The 15,240-nt window shown below is 35.3% G+C and overlaps 1 protein-coding gene and 1 long non-coding RNA gene across 4 annotated transcripts; both read left to right on the forward strand.

Annotated features, from left to right (window-relative positions):
• The first annotated feature begins 1,522 nt into the window (after positions 1 to 1,522).
• Positions 1,523 to 13,702, forward strand: LOC110617374 (protein BONZAI 2). 3 transcript variants are annotated; one of them, XM_021760113.2, is made up of 16 exons: positions 1,524 to 1,907; positions 2,759 to 2,806; positions 7,864 to 8,012; positions 8,113 to 8,161; positions 8,943 to 8,999; positions 9,352 to 9,537; positions 9,621 to 9,755; positions 10,217 to 10,278; positions 10,388 to 10,487; positions 10,562 to 10,676; positions 11,611 to 11,687; positions 12,045 to 12,182; positions 12,263 to 12,427; positions 12,663 to 12,776; positions 12,924 to 13,020; positions 13,100 to 13,702. In XM_021760113.2, exons 1-16 carry the CDS (start codon positions 1,758 to 1,760, stop codon positions 13,192 to 13,194), a joined length of 1,737 nt encoding a protein of 578 aa, XP_021615805.1. In that variant the 5' UTR covers positions 1,524 to 1,757; the 3' UTR covers positions 13,195 to 13,702. The 3 variants fall into 3 exon arrangements, with proteins under 3 accessions (XP_021615806.1, XP_021615805.1, XP_021615807.1); XM_021760115.2 differs by lacking the exons at positions 1,524 to 1,907; positions 2,759 to 2,806 and adding an exon at positions 7,149 to 7,288; XM_021760114.2 differs by lacking the exons at positions 7,864 to 8,012; positions 8,113 to 8,161 and having other exon boundaries at positions 1,523 to 1,907.
• On the forward strand, positions 2,813 to 6,395 carry LOC122723812. The gene is made up of 2 exons (XR_006350997.1): positions 2,813 to 5,927; positions 6,103 to 6,395. It is a non-coding gene; the product is annotated as an uncharacterized LOC122723812 (long non-coding RNA).
• Positions 13,703 to 15,240: the final 1,538 nt, after the last annotated feature.

A 15,240-nucleotide genomic window follows, 5' to 3' on the forward strand; every position in this document is an offset into this window, starting at 1 on the left:
TTCAAGATACATAGTGATAATGGCTGGATTTCACTATCCCGATATAAGATCGGGTCCACAATTATAAAATTAGTTCAAAATCCATGAAATCTCTCAAGCGGACCGGTCCAGATCATTCGGCCTCAAGATTAGGCCTTCCTTGGGTTTCAGTCTCTTCACCCCAAGCTTGGCCATGAGACTCAGCAGAAAGGGGACAACCGACCCAGCCACCTAACATTCCTGTTTACACGCGTGTCTGAAAAAATTAAATGACCGTTTTATATGAAACAGATGTCTATCGTTTTTGTATGTATATATCCGTATGACAGAGACAGATAACCCAATAACTATAAGGTCATTAGACGTTATTAACAGACAAAATATAAAAAAAAAAATATTTTCCTCTCAAATTAATCATATTCAATTATTTTAAACCGTATTTTTCTGGTATTGGCATCCGGTTTTGAAGAAAAATGTTTAAATACATGGATTCTGTACAATTTCAGATAATGGACCCACTAATTGTGCTGACGATGAATCAAGTCAAGACATCTGATAGTTTAGTATAATATTATATTAATTTATTATTATTATAAGATTTTAATACTGCAATTGGACAGCATGACATGTGATGGATTTAGATTTTCAGTCTTCTTTCTATTCTTTAATTTCCAAAGTCGCCCCTAAATTCCTAATGTTGTCTTAACTTGAGATCTTATCAACCAAATGCTTTCTTATACAAAGTCATAACAACCATTGATCTTATGGATGATTTTACTCTTTTTTCTTTGTTAATATTCAATGTTGATTGATAGTGCACATGTAACTGGGAATCTTATAAAACTTCCATCATTTAGAATTACTTTCAATCATGCTATTATAATGAAGTAAATTGTTTTACACTAGAGTGGCATTTTGGACTTTTCAAGGACAACCTACCGCCACCAATTGGCCTATTTCACGCCGTCGAATAATTTCTCAACAATCTCCTAGGGGCAAAATCCGTCTTCCATTATTCAAACTTTTAAGTCGTTGAAGCGCGTTAAACGGCCGTAAGAGCAAAGGTCGTTCATTTTTTAATCGAGTCACCAAGTCCAATCACATACCGTCAAAACCACTCCTCCTAACCACTAAGGGGTACTAAAGTAAATTCATATACAGCCATGAACTAAATAGATATTCTCTCAGCTACTCTCATTCCCAGTTGGCAGCTTTTAAATGGATAAAAAGGTTAACCGCAAATATATAAATTCCGTATCTGATCAGATCCCCCCCCCCATTCCTTGGCTCCCTCTGCCGTTTGGCTAAAATATATTCAAACAATTTTTGAAATAAAAACTTATAGAAAAATTCATTTGTTTCGTTTTTATTCTTATTTTCTGGTTTTCAATGAAGAGTTTATTTTTTAATTATTCAAAAATTTATTTAAAAAATTAAAACCATAGATAATTTTATAAAAATTTATTTAGATAAACTCCTACGAAATACTCCGTGCCAAGGAAGTCTAAACAAACGCGCGCAGTGTTATTGCGGTTCTCCTGAGAAAAATTACTGCGAACGGGAATTGTCCTTCAGACAATTAGACCAAGGCTGAGGAGGGAGTGTGGGACCCGCAACTGTATCAAACTCCAATAACTACACGTTCATAGATTGGAGACTCGGTCTCTCTCCGCTTTTTCTCTTTTCTTTTTCCATTTCTCGTTTTTCTATATCTTTGATCCAAACACACGCATCTATTTTGGGAGCTCTGCTGCTGAGTTGTTTTTAGTGGCGGTGGGATGGGAAATTGCTTCTCCGACGAGGCCGGCGGAAAAGCGGCCGTTGGTGGCACTTCCAGTGCGACCGGTGGCGGTGCTGCTGCTGCGAATGATGCCATTGATTACTACCTCAAGTCTCGTGGTTTCCACGGCATCTTTTCTCAGATCGAGGTAGTTACTTCTTCTTGCGTTTCTCGCTCGCTTTTGGAAATATTTCTGTGGTTTCGTTGATAAGCATCGATGCGGATTGGATCCAGAGCTTCTACTCTCTAAATTCTGTTAGTGACATGGTTTTTGGAGTACATTTTGGAGATGTTATGTGCTAAGAAGTTCTAGGAGTGGCATTCTATATCTTCATCTATAGCATTTTGTAAATAGCGGTTTGAAAGTAGCTTTGATTTTTAGCTTTTGCTTTTAGCGGTTTTTAATCAATGATAAAGTCGCTGGGATGCCAGAGAAGGAGTTAATAACTTAATAGAAACAGAAACTATCAAATTGAACAGAGTGTTGGGAGTGCTTTTTTTTTTTCTTTTTCAATTTTCTTAAGCAGTAGCATAGTTTTGACGTTAGTTTTAATTTCATAACTTAAGGAATAGAGGACTCAGCCATCGAAAACTAGATCAATTCCCGTGATTATGGAGTAGGACTGTAGAACAATTGATTGATTGGTCAGCATAAGATAAATTTTAGCATCTTTTACTGGAAACAACCTTCTGTCTTTTCAGAAGCTATTTTGTTAGATGCCGAAAATTTTAGGTTAACTTTGACAATCATTATTGACTTATTAAAGTCATGCTTCTCCTTAAATTAACAACTACTATAAAATTGGACTAGTGTTGAGCTCGGTGGGTGATTACTTGGAAAGAATATTTGCACTTGGTGCCAGCAACGGGATTTTGCCAATTGAATTCAATTGGTAAATTAAGCATTTTCCTTGTTTCACCATGTGCATCAAATTGTATTCCTGGCTTAATATTTTCTTCTCTCTTTTTCTTTGACTCCTTGTAAAACCATATGTGCAGCTATCATTTTCTGCTACAAATTTGTGTGATCGGGATGTGCTGTCTAAGGTTTGTTTCCTGAATTCTTACTAAACTTTGAGTTTTCGTTGATGTTACACTAAGGGGTATGATGAATTTATGCTTTGTCATAAATATTTGCTTAAGCTTTGTAAATTTTTTATATGCAGCTATATAAATTTCCTTCAAACTTTTTTTTCCCTGTTTGACACCAGATTTTATTTGTTCAAGACTTCTGCTTTGGATACTTCTTGCATTTCTGTGTAAAAATGTATGCAGCATACTGTTACAATGGATTCTTAACTAATATTGGGTGATATTAAGAATCCAGAAGTTCTTTGACAATTTTCATATATTTGAAAGTCAACATCTTAAGTTTAACATGTGGCCATGCGTACAACAATGTTTGTTAAAGTGCAATGCTCTTGCAACCATTTAGCAAGGTAATATACTTGTGGAACTAAGCATGAAGCTATACCCTTGAATTGTTAGTAGAGGTGCCATTATGTAATTGTTTGTCAACCTCATTAATCTAAAATGCCATAAACAAGTAGATATTACCTGATCTTCCCAATGAATTCATAATGCTAGACACAGAGGGTCTTTTGGTGGAAAACTGGTGGGAAACTGTTAGAAAGAATCACCAAGTATCACTTCTTGCGTGGTCTTTGGAATTTGTTTCTCCATGTGGACAGTAGCCTAAAGCTAGATTATATTATCAGTTACCTAAGTAATCTTTTGATGTGGCATTGGAGGGAATTACTAGTCCCACAAGGCACTGATGAAAATTGTTTGGCTATTACAGTTGAAGAGGTTAACATATCATAATTATATGGCAGAGTATAGGTTTGGGTTTGTGTTGACTAACATAAAAAGTTCCTAATTAGAAGGGTTCAAATCTTTGGGATCCTTATTAGGCTTGATTTAAGAAATTTTATTCTTATTGTAAATATTCTTAATTTAGGTTGATTCTTTGTGTATAAATACTCAAATCTTATAAATATCAATTCAATTGGAATAGAATAAAAAATTCCTCTCAAAATTCTTCATGGTATCATAGCGAATTTCCTGATTTTAAGATTTAAATTCAAATTTTCTCTTAGGATTTCTAAATCCCTAGATATACCTTTTTGGTACTACCTTACCTAGGAATCTTTTTTCATCTCACTGCCTCCACTAGCATGGTCGTTAGACCGTCGCGGTCCAGCTCCGATGTTGGAAAGCCACGTGCGTGAGGCTCACTCGCCATCGCAAGATTCTGCGTCTTTCCCACGCGTCGGCGCGTGTAACGTTTTTCGGTGATTTTTTTTTATGGCAATCTTTTTTGGCAAACTGGCCTTCAAGTCACACCTCTGACCTATATGGACTCGCGACTTGGTTTACCTTTTTTCAGAGTAGGAGATGTTTTTTGGTGTTTTTTGGCAGTGATCCTTTCCGGCAGACTCGCCTTCAAGTCGCGCTTCTGATCTGTTGGACCCATGCCTTTTTCGCCGGTGAACAATAATTATTTCTTCAGTGATAATAATTTTTCACTGTTTTTGACAGAAAAAGAGTGGTTTCTTTTTGAAATGGCAGTGACTTGTATAGGCAATATAAGGACTTCTGATAATGCTTTTGTTTTGTTTCTTGATTCTGCTTCATGGATTGTTGATTCTGGTGCAAATAGACATACGGGCTTCTTTGAAGACTTCCTTAATTATCTTCCATGTCTACAAAAAGACACTATCGGAATCGCAAATAGTTCTTCGCTCCTATATCTAGAGCCGATTCTATTTTTTGTACTCCAAATATCAAACTATCTTTTGTTCTTTATGTTTCTTGTTTTCCTGTTAATCTTTTATCTGTTAGTGTTCTTATCAAAACACTTAATTGTAAAATTAAATTTTTTTCTGACCATTGTGTTATTTAGGACCTTCAAACTAAAAAGAGAATTGGCAATGGTAAATTGCACGATGGCTTGTAAATGTTGGAAAAGAATATGAGTTTGAATTCACCTCGAGCTCTTTTTGGAAGAAATTACGATGTCAACCAGGATATCATACAGTGACATCGACGATTAGGACACCCATCCTTATTTGTTTTAGAGAAATTTTATTCTGATTTATTTTCCAAGACTCAATGTGGTTCTTTAGTTTGTGATGCTTGTGAGTATACTAAGCATACAAGAATCGCTTATCCCTCCAGTAACAATGGGAGTATAATCCCTTTTGTGACCATCTATTCTGACGTTTGAGAGCCTACTCAAACGGTCTCACTATCTGGTTATCATTGGTTTGTTACTTTTATTGATTGCTGCACTCGCATGACTTGAGTTTATTTGATAAAGGTAAAAAGTGATGCGGTTTCTTGCTTTCAATCTTTTCACAAGATAATTTGTACTCAATTTGATGTCAAGATAAAAGTTTTGAGAACTAATAATGGTACAGAGTACATGGATAACCATTTTTCTACTTATCTGGAGTCTAATGGGATACTGCATCAAACTAGTTATCCTTGTACCCAAAATGATACTGCAGAAAAAAAAAACACCTGTTGGAAGTAACTCGATCTCTCTTTTTCACCATGAATCTTCCAAAAACCTATTGAGGAGATACAGTCTTAGCTGCAGCTTATCTTATTAATAAAATGCATCTCAAAGCTTTTGCCTTTAAAAGCTCTTGCCTTTAAAAGCCCCTTAGAGGTGCTACAAGGGAAACATACTTATATTACTCCACCAAAGGTGTTTGGATGTACGTGTTTTGTTCATATTAGGACAGGTGAAAAGTTTGATCCGAGGGCTATTAAATATGTATTTGTTGGGTACTCTCCCACACAGAAGGGTTACAAGTGTTATCACCCTCCATCTAGAAAATACATTGTCAATATGAATATTACATTTAGAGAGACTGAACCTTATTTCAGTACTACTCCATCACCTCTTCAGAGGAGGATAATGAGAGAAGAGATGATTCATAGTCCTATAAGTCTAGAATGTTTTACTCTAGAGGAGACTACTATACAGAGGGAGACTATTGGTGATTAGGAGACTATTATATAGGAGAGACTATTAGTGATGAAATTGGACGTTTGGACAAACCAGATTTAAGGAGATACTCACGAAGAGACAAAACAGAAATAAAAAAAGCCATTGTGCAGCCTACTCAGTATCATGAATCTTCCTCTTCTCCATCTGGTGAGTCATTTCTAAACCTTGAGCCCTTTGATGATCTAAATAAACCAATTGCTCAAAGAAAAAGGAGTTAGATCTTGCATAAAACACTTTATTTCTAACTTTCTCTCTTATGAGTTTTTGTCTCCATTTTAATAGAGTCTTTGTCTTATCTATTTTCTCTATGTCTATTCTACAGGATTGAAAAAAAACTCTTTTAGATCCTAAATGGAAGGGAGCAACAATTGAAGAGATGAAAGCACTGGCAAAAAATGAGACCTGGGTGCTTGTCACTCTCCCACCTGGAAAGAAACTTGTTGGCTGTAAATGGGTGTTGAGTGTGAAACATAAAGCAGATGGATCAATTGAAAAATTTAAGGCTAGACTAGTGACCAAGGGATACACTCAAATCTATGTAGTGGATTACCATGAGACATTTGCTCCTGTTGCTAAAATAAACTCAATCAAAATATTGTTATCTTGCGCTGTCAACTTTGATTGGGATTTACAACAATTTGATGTGAAAAATGCATTCCTCTATGAAGATTTGGAGGAGAAAGTGTATATGGAAAGTTTTTCAGGATTTGCTGATGAAAAAATACAAAGAAAGGTGTGCAGGCTAAAGAAGTTTTGTATGGGTTGAAGTAGTCACCCAGAGCTTGGTTTGATCAATTCAATAGAGTTATGATTTGCTTTGGCTAAAACAGAGCAATGCTGACCATACCTTATTTATCAGACGTCACAATAATAAAATTACTCTTCTTATAATCTATGTTGATGACATAATAATGACAGGGAATGACACTAAAGAGATGACTTGGCTAAAAAGAGCTTTTGATTTAGGAGTTCGAAATTACAAATTTAGGAAAACTGCAATATTTTTTTATTTTTTAGAGAAAATACTTTCTGGATCTTTTAGGAGAAAGTGGATCTTTTAAAAAAAACTAGTAAGTTAGGTTGCAAACTAGCAGAAACTCTCATTGGTAGCAATCACAAACTACAAGTAGGGGTTGGTGAATCAGTGGATATGGACAGATATTAGAGATTGATAGGCAGACTGATTTATCTTTTGCATACTCGACCAAACATAGTATATGCGGTCAGCTTAGTTAATCAGTTTATGCATGATTCTCGTGAGCCTCACATGCAAGCTGTTTTTTTGCATTTTGCGATACTTGAAATTTTCTCCTGGAAAAGGTCTCCTATTCTCTAAACACCGTAATCTTTGCATACATTCGTTCACAGATGCAGATTGGACTTGATCTCTTGACGATAGAAGATCAACTAGTGGTTATTGTACACTTGTGGGAATAGCATGATCAGTTGCGGCTCAAATTCTGCTCCAGATTTAGTAGCTTGGGAAGTTATAGTTAGATTTATAGAAGGTTGTTCAACGCTTTCTTGAACTTTCTTGAATTATATCATAAACGATTCTTCCCCCTCACACCAATCACAAGTTTTTCTTCATTCCTCTCGTATATCATCGTGAACAAGAAGTGACATGTAAACGACATCGGTACAGGCATCTAATGTGCTGGCTATATCTTTAAAGTTTTGGCCATTGTATCACATGATATTTTGTCGTCCAGCATTGCACACCATCTTTTTTTTTTTCAGCTCATCCTTTCTTCATCCGCAGATTAATTTGTTTACACTCTCATTGAATTAATCTGAAGTTGCTGTGCCAATTAGCTGAGTCATTATTAGGACATAGTCAAGTTCCAGTTGCGTTTCTGTTTTTGTTTGCTTCTATTATACATGGCCAGAACCTCCTTTGGAGTTTTTTTGGTGATAATTTTTTACACATAAAAAAGAAGTATAAAATAAGATAAATTTGAATGTTATGACATTGAAAAGGACTTTATATTAAATTGCATAAAATGAGCACATTTTTTTAAAAAACTGTTTTCTAAATGTTTTCTACCTTCTGTTTCTTCTCATATAATTTTCTTTGCTTTAGAGTGATCCTATGCTAGTTGTTTATAAAAAAGCAAGGGACGGGTCGCCTACTGAAGTTTTCCGCACTGAAGTAATTCTTAATTCCTTGAACCCCACATGGATTATGAAATATGCCATCACATTCCAGTTTGAAGTTGTGCAAACTTTGCTGTAAGTTCAGTGTGTGGAACTCTAATTTTTTTCCCTGACCAAATATGCTTTTAGTATCTTCACTATATTTTTTTAAATTAATATTTATATTTTACTACAGGTTTCATGTGTATGACATTGACACCCAATTTCACAATTTAGATGTTAAGGTATATTTTTATTGTTCTGTTTGTTGTTCTTGCATTGTTATCATTGAAGAGGCAAATGTTCTGCATGCAGTTCTGTCACAAGAGAAAGTTGCCTATAAGTTTAAGCTTTTAGTTTCAGTAGTCTCCTAATATAGTATTGCAGTCTCTCCAACCAAAATATCTAAAGTTCAAATCCTTGGGCGCCTTAATCAACCTAAAATCACAACGGTTTTTTGAACACACTCAAAGCATAACAAGCTTAGCATGAAGGGGCATGTTTTATCAGTAAGGTTGAACTTTGTTTTTATGGTTTGTTATTAATAAGCTCTTTTGAATTAAAACCTTATTATTTTTTTCTCTTTTTTTTTGGCAAACAACTAAATATTTTCTGGGTAATTGACAAAATTCTGAATCTTTTTCTTCCTTATTCAGCATTTTAGTGCTATAAAAATTTTATAAAAATATCATGGTAAAGATATCTGTAATGAGGAGGGGTTGCGAGAAACTATATTTATAAATGATTTCACACTTGGCCTTCCATGCCAAGTGGAAGAAAACTTGGTTATTTTAGATGTGCATTAACACATCTTGGGAAAAAAAAATTTTTGACTTCTTGGTGGTTTAGGATTTCTGCTTGTGTTCGCTTTTTACTTTATGATTTGTATTATGTGCGTATGCTGTTTGGACATCATCAATATAATTTCACCTAGATTTTTTCCCCAAGTAATTGTACTAAATGATTTTCTGTTACTTTCATTGGAGTGAATGGAATGGTAAAGAACAAATGGTTTAACAATTGCAGATGATCAAGCTAGATGAGCAACAATTTCTTGGTGAAGCTTCATGTGTTTTGTCTGAGGTATGACAGGAAGGCAATTCTAATATACATCGTACTTTCTTGTAGAATACCTGTATAATGAGACCATCAACATTCTTCTTTGAAATGTGAACTCCTGTGATTCTAGTCTAGCCAGAGAGATCCTTATATTATATTATGAAGGCTGATAAATGCTATAATTGCATAAACATAGCAGAATGTAATGGAATAAAGAAAATAGAATAATGAAAGGAAATTTATCCTATTCTGTTATGCTTTGTAACAGTTGTGCAAAACATATTGCAAGAGTTTAGGTACCTTCTGTTATTAGAAACCAGGACACATGTATAAAATTAAAATTTTAATTTGTACATTGTTGCTTCTTTCCATGCAGATTTTGACCAAATCAAATAGGTCTCTGACCTTAGATCTCTTACAAAAAGAAGATTCTACAGTATCAAGCCATTCTCCGTGTGGTCAGCTTGTTGTGCATGCTGAGGAATGCTTTAGCTCCAAGACTACGACTGAGATGATATTAAGGTGTTCAGATTTGGAACATAAGGATCTGTTCTCAAGAATTGTATGGGTTGCAAAGTTTTTATCTCTTTCTTTGTCAGGTGCTTTTTTGAAACACATAAATGATGGTTGGTGTTTTATCCGCAGAACCCTTTTCTGGTAATCTCAAAAATGGTTGAGAGTGGGATCCCCATTGCCGTGTGTAAAACAGAAGTCCTAAAGAATGATCACAACCCAATATGGAAACCGATCTTTTTGAATATACAACAAGTTGGAAGCAAGGTAAAAGGAATATTGCATCTGAGCTCAGAATGTGTATTACCTAGTTCAAATCCAGCATCCTGTTGTCCAGTACATCCTCCTGAAGAAAAATGAAATACACATGGAAAAATGACTTTGTGTGGGCTACAAAGCTTTGGTGGCTATTTGTGTCCAAGGACCACCTTGCTGCTGTGACAATTTTACTTTACCTGTATGACATATTCAAAGACTAATTTCTTTGCATTTTAATACCAAACAATGAGTTGGTCCTTGCCTTTTTCTTAGCAATCTCTTGTCAATTTCAATGAGATGGAAACGATAAGATAGAAAGGGAATGTACCATTATCAAAATGGAGTCCAAAAATTGGCAAGCTTCTCCTTTGAATATATAGATTTTTTTATGGTATTTGTTCTTTAGATTCCCTGCTTCATTACCTAGTTATGGTTAAGTTCTTAGTATTGTTTTATGATTCAACCTGCAGGATAGCCCCCTGGTGATAGATTGCTACAACTTCAATAGCAGTGGCAAGCATGATTTGATTGGGTAGCCGGAGAGCTCAGTTTATTCTTTCATTTTATTCTCCTCAACTCTATGCATTTAATGGTGGTGATGCTTCCTTCTTTTTTTTTTTTTTTTTGTTTTGTTAATGCAGAGAAGTTACAAAATCCCTAGCAGACTTGGAAAAGCTTCGTTCTAGTGGGGAAGGTGAAAATTTATTTTCAACCACTGCTGTTGGGCATGATCACAACAAGGTCTGATTATGTAAAGCAAGTTACTTTCAATCCTGGAGCTTTCTGTCTTTAACTTAAACTTTCTAAGTGTGCAGCTACTAAAAAGCCAGCTATTTGTGGACAAGTTTTCTGAAAGCATTCAACATACTTTTCTGGATTACTTGAAAGGAGGATGTGAGCTGAACTTCATGGTGGCTATTGATTTCACTGGTACTTGCCTTAGAATTGAACTCTTCAATGCCTGAAATTTTTGTTTCTAAAGTTTAAATTATTATTTTGTTGTTTTCATTTAACAAGTAACCAATTATACATAATATTGGTTGTGTTTCTCTTTGTTCTTTTGTGCATTGTTTGCATCTGCAAGTTTTTTCATATTTCCTTTCTTGATTTTCATCTCAAACTGCAAATTGACATGATTGTATTCATTAGAAAAAACATGTTCTAATACCACTTGTTAGTAAAATCAAAATAGATAGATAGAAAGATGGATAAGATGGAGGGATATAGCAAAACTTGATCCTTTAACTCGTATCCATAACCATTCACTTTATCCCATTCCATCCATACATCAATACAGTATTGCATATATGAGCGTGCATCCACTTCCTAAATAAAATTCCTACGTACATGAGTCATTATCTAAGCAAAACCATTATCTAAACATCTTATCAAGTGCTTATTCTCACATACTTCTAGGTACATGAATTAAGCTTATCTTAATTATTAATCATAAACATTATCTAAATCTTACATATTTTTTTAACAGTGTTGTTAATCATCTATAAGCTAGCACAATTTGTAGAAATTTATTATTCAACATCACTTCTTCATCCATACAGTTCCCTTTACATATCTTAATCCATGTCATGCTAAAGTATAAGCTACTTGCAGATGAAAGAAGTTTAGTTTCTTTATAAGTCAAAGCTATTTATGGTTTTGTCATTTGTGACGTTAAAGCTGGAGCAAGTCTAAAGCCTTTTAGGTGTTCTATCATGTTATCATTTACTTCTGTAGGTTGCAGTCAATATAATTGTATTCATATCTTATTTCCCGCTACCCTCTTCTCCCGTTTGTGTCATCAACACTGGTGGACATTAGTGGGCTATAGGTGCCCTAATATGTTGTTGTACCTTCCATTTTTCAGCTTCAAATGGAAATCCCCGCCTCCCTGATTCCTTGCATTATCTTGATCCTTCAGGACGGTTAAACGCATACCAGCAAGTAAGAATTTGTTGTCTTCCATATTAGCTTGCTTAACCATCATTGGTGGACGCTTGTTACTACTTAGTTTGTTTGCAAAATTCACAACGCACACACAAAGAAGAACAAGGTCAAATATGGAGGGAAAACAAATGAGAAAAAAGTTTTATGCATCTGGCCCATCTGTGCTAGTCCACAGCCACTTGTTGTCCTTTCTCTTTTCTTTTAGGGGGGGGGGGGGGGGGGTTTGAAGGAGAAACGAAACGTTGCCCCTTTATGAGTACCACACCCTTCTCCATCTTTGTTGGAGCTGTAGATGTACATTAGTTTCTTTATATACGAGTCATGAACTCAATGTGGCCCAATTTATACTTTTAGGCAATTGTAGAAGTTGGAGAAGTGTTGCAATTTTATGATTCAGACAAGCGCTTCCCTGCCTGGGGATTTGGAGCACGGCCAATTGATGGTCCAGTTTCTCATTGTTTTAACTTGAATGGAAGCACTAATCACTGTGAGGTGAAAAACATAGAACTTGTTTAACTACCTTTGATTTTCTTATTTATAACATGCCTATTTATTAAGCATCGACTTCTCAGGTTGAAGGAATCCAAGGAATTATGATGGCGTATGCTAGTGCTCTATTGAACGTTTCTTTAGCTGGTCCAACGCTTTTTGGGCCTGTGATAAGCACTGCTGCACTAATTGCTAGCCAGTCTCTCGCAAATGGAGGGAAAAAGTACTTTGTTTTGTTAATAATTACAGTAAGAATCAGACTGGAAATCTTGATAATTTTTCCTTGTAGTGTAATTTCTTTGTTAACATGATCATCTATTTGATGGCTTGTTTCACCGTGTAGAGTACTTTCTTAATCTAATAGCTTGTAATTCAATAGCAGTCTACCATTACAAGTATAAAATATCATCGAAGAATGGATTTTTCATTTTCTTTAAATTGATTTTACCAATTGTTTGCACTGGAATTTGTTGAATATATTAGGATGGAGTTGTAACCGATCTCCAAGAAACTAAAGATGCCATAGTGAAGGCGTCTGACCTACCATTATCAATCCTTATTGTTGGAGTTGGAGGAGCCGACTTCAAAGAAATGGAGGTACCTATCCACATTTATGCATCTTTCTATGCCAGAATGTGAGATTATATAAGTGCTAATATTTTCTATACATCCTCGATAATAAGGTGGAAATCTCAATTATCTATTGAATTCCTTCAAATTTCTAAAGTTTTTGAATGTTCACAGATTTTAGACGCTGATAAAGGAGAGATACTTGAAAGTTCTACTGGACGTGTTGCTTCACGTGATATAGTTCAGTTTGTTCCATTCCGGCACGTACAAAGTAAGAGAATTTATTATTCTGATAAATAAATATTTGGTGATTATTTTTAGTTTGTTGGTAAACCCTGTAATATTTGCAGATGGACAAATTTCTGTTGTTCAAGAGCTTCTAGCTGAACTACCGACTCAATTTTTAACCTACATGCGATCCAGGGATCTCCAACCAAGCATTTGATTTTGTAAAGTTGTACATATAGAATTGAATTTTCAATTTGGGGATTTCATGCAATGAGTTTTCCAATTGAAGGCCATGATCCCAAATCCAGTCATGGTAATATAAGCATTCTCACAGATATGCCAAGTCAACAAAACCTGATGCCAATTATGTAGGGCTAGCCGCACCATCTTTTGCGACATATTGTAAGGACTGGACATATTTTGCATTGTGGCCAGCTTGGAACGTGACAGATAAATGAAGACTTTTTTGCAGTTTGACAAACTGTACGATAATCACCGAAAATGAGGTGCATTGGATCCATGCCTTGCAAAGAGGAACAAAAATGTGAAGAATGAGGTCAGAATTGTAATGTCATATTTTGTTTGTTTTAGTTGCTTTTATTGATGCATTTTGGCGATTTGTTGTCCAAACATATAATGTGAAATACATTGTTCAGCTTGAAAATGATCCCCTACTTTATCTTCCTCAAAATTTATTATTATTATTATTACTTTTAGTCCCTTAATTCACGTTCTTGCTAATTCACTTTGGTCAAAATTAGAAAATGATAGATGGTCTGACTGGCTCCCTCACACCCCTCGATGAGGCTTGTGCATATTATATCTTGTTGTCTTCTTCCCCTCGATTTCTACTTGCTGACTATCGTTATCTTAACTTTTGGCTTGGGAAGAAACTTTGAAGGGGGATTATGCCTTCCCTTGGTTTTGGTTTTTTGCTTTTGTTTTTTTGCAAGATATGTTTCATTAAACAGCTGCTTAAAGTCTAAATATCACCAACCAAGGCTAAACGGTAAAAGGCTCGGAAAAAAATACAAAATAACAACAAAAATGCAATGGTCACTAGAAGAAGAAAACTCAATGAAGCACAGAACCTGCCTGAGCTCCAAAGCCACCTAATTCTTCATGCATCTTTTAAGTCTAAAAAACAAAGAAAATAATTCAAAGATTTCGCCTAAGCTATTGAAGATGACGCTAAAAAGAGCTCATTGGTGACCTAAAGGCCTCTTGAATCCAACACGAAGAAATAGTTAAAAGGATCTTGAGATACTGAACATTAGAAATTAAAAAGAAACCCTCCACATAGCCAAAAAAGATCTACAACACATTGGGATGCATGTAGACGGAAATGGTGTAGAATAAGAAGAAAAGGAACCATCATAGAGGAAGGGTCCTCTTAACCTCTTGAAGCAAGCAAGTGGAGTGGAGATCCAAATATGAATTGATGAAGAATCCGAAACCTGCATGCAAGCTAACCAGAAAAAAAAAAAATACTAAAGCAAAGAAAAAATAACTAGGAGTACCATAAATCTAAAGATCTGATTCCTATGTCAATAATCTATTAACTCTCGAAACAAAAGAAATTAATCAAAACAAAAAATAAAAGTGGCCAAAGATGGGAGGGTATTTCCTGTCTGGCTTCCTAGAGAGAAAACCAACAGAGCGGTGGCCGAGCTCCCAAGGAAAACAAAAAACCACGTAGAGAAAGTTTCTCTCTATTTGAATAGAAAGAAAACAAAATTTTTGGTCGAATCTTTTTGATTTTTATTTAGATTAAACAAAAATGAAGAGAACACGTAAATAAATGATTAAAGTACAAGAGTAAAATGAAGTCTTTCCTCATTTGAGGGTAAATGTACGCATCTGTTGTGAGTGTTGAAGTCAAATTCAATGTTATTTTCCAAACTAGCTAGTGCAAGTCAAATTCAACATCTTCTCCCTTACTCTCGAAGATAGGGCCCAAAAGAGAGTTCCTAGTCCCAATTTTCTCCTCTTCTACGTTTACCAAACACAGGCAAGTCTTTGAAGTAATCTTATAAAAAGCAAAATTAGGGTTAAGGATTATGCCATAGGCCCAACGCTGCCAATTCCACGTTCCATTCATCTCTGCCTCTACTGCTCGGGATATGACATTACTGAAAGTTGATTTGACATCATATAGAGAACTGCTGTGCTTGGATCACAGGGAGCAGAGAATGAGAAATAGGCTTATGCAAAATTGACGGAAACATCAAGTTGGTTAAGAGCGGTGCCGAGACTTTGAACA

The sequence above is a fragment of the Manihot esculenta genome, chromosome 6, assembly GCF_001659605.2.
Source record: "Manihot esculenta cultivar AM560-2 chromosome 6, M.esculenta_v8, whole genome shotgun sequence".
Lineage (NCBI taxonomy): Eukaryota > Viridiplantae > Streptophyta > Magnoliopsida > Malpighiales > Euphorbiaceae > Manihot > Manihot esculenta.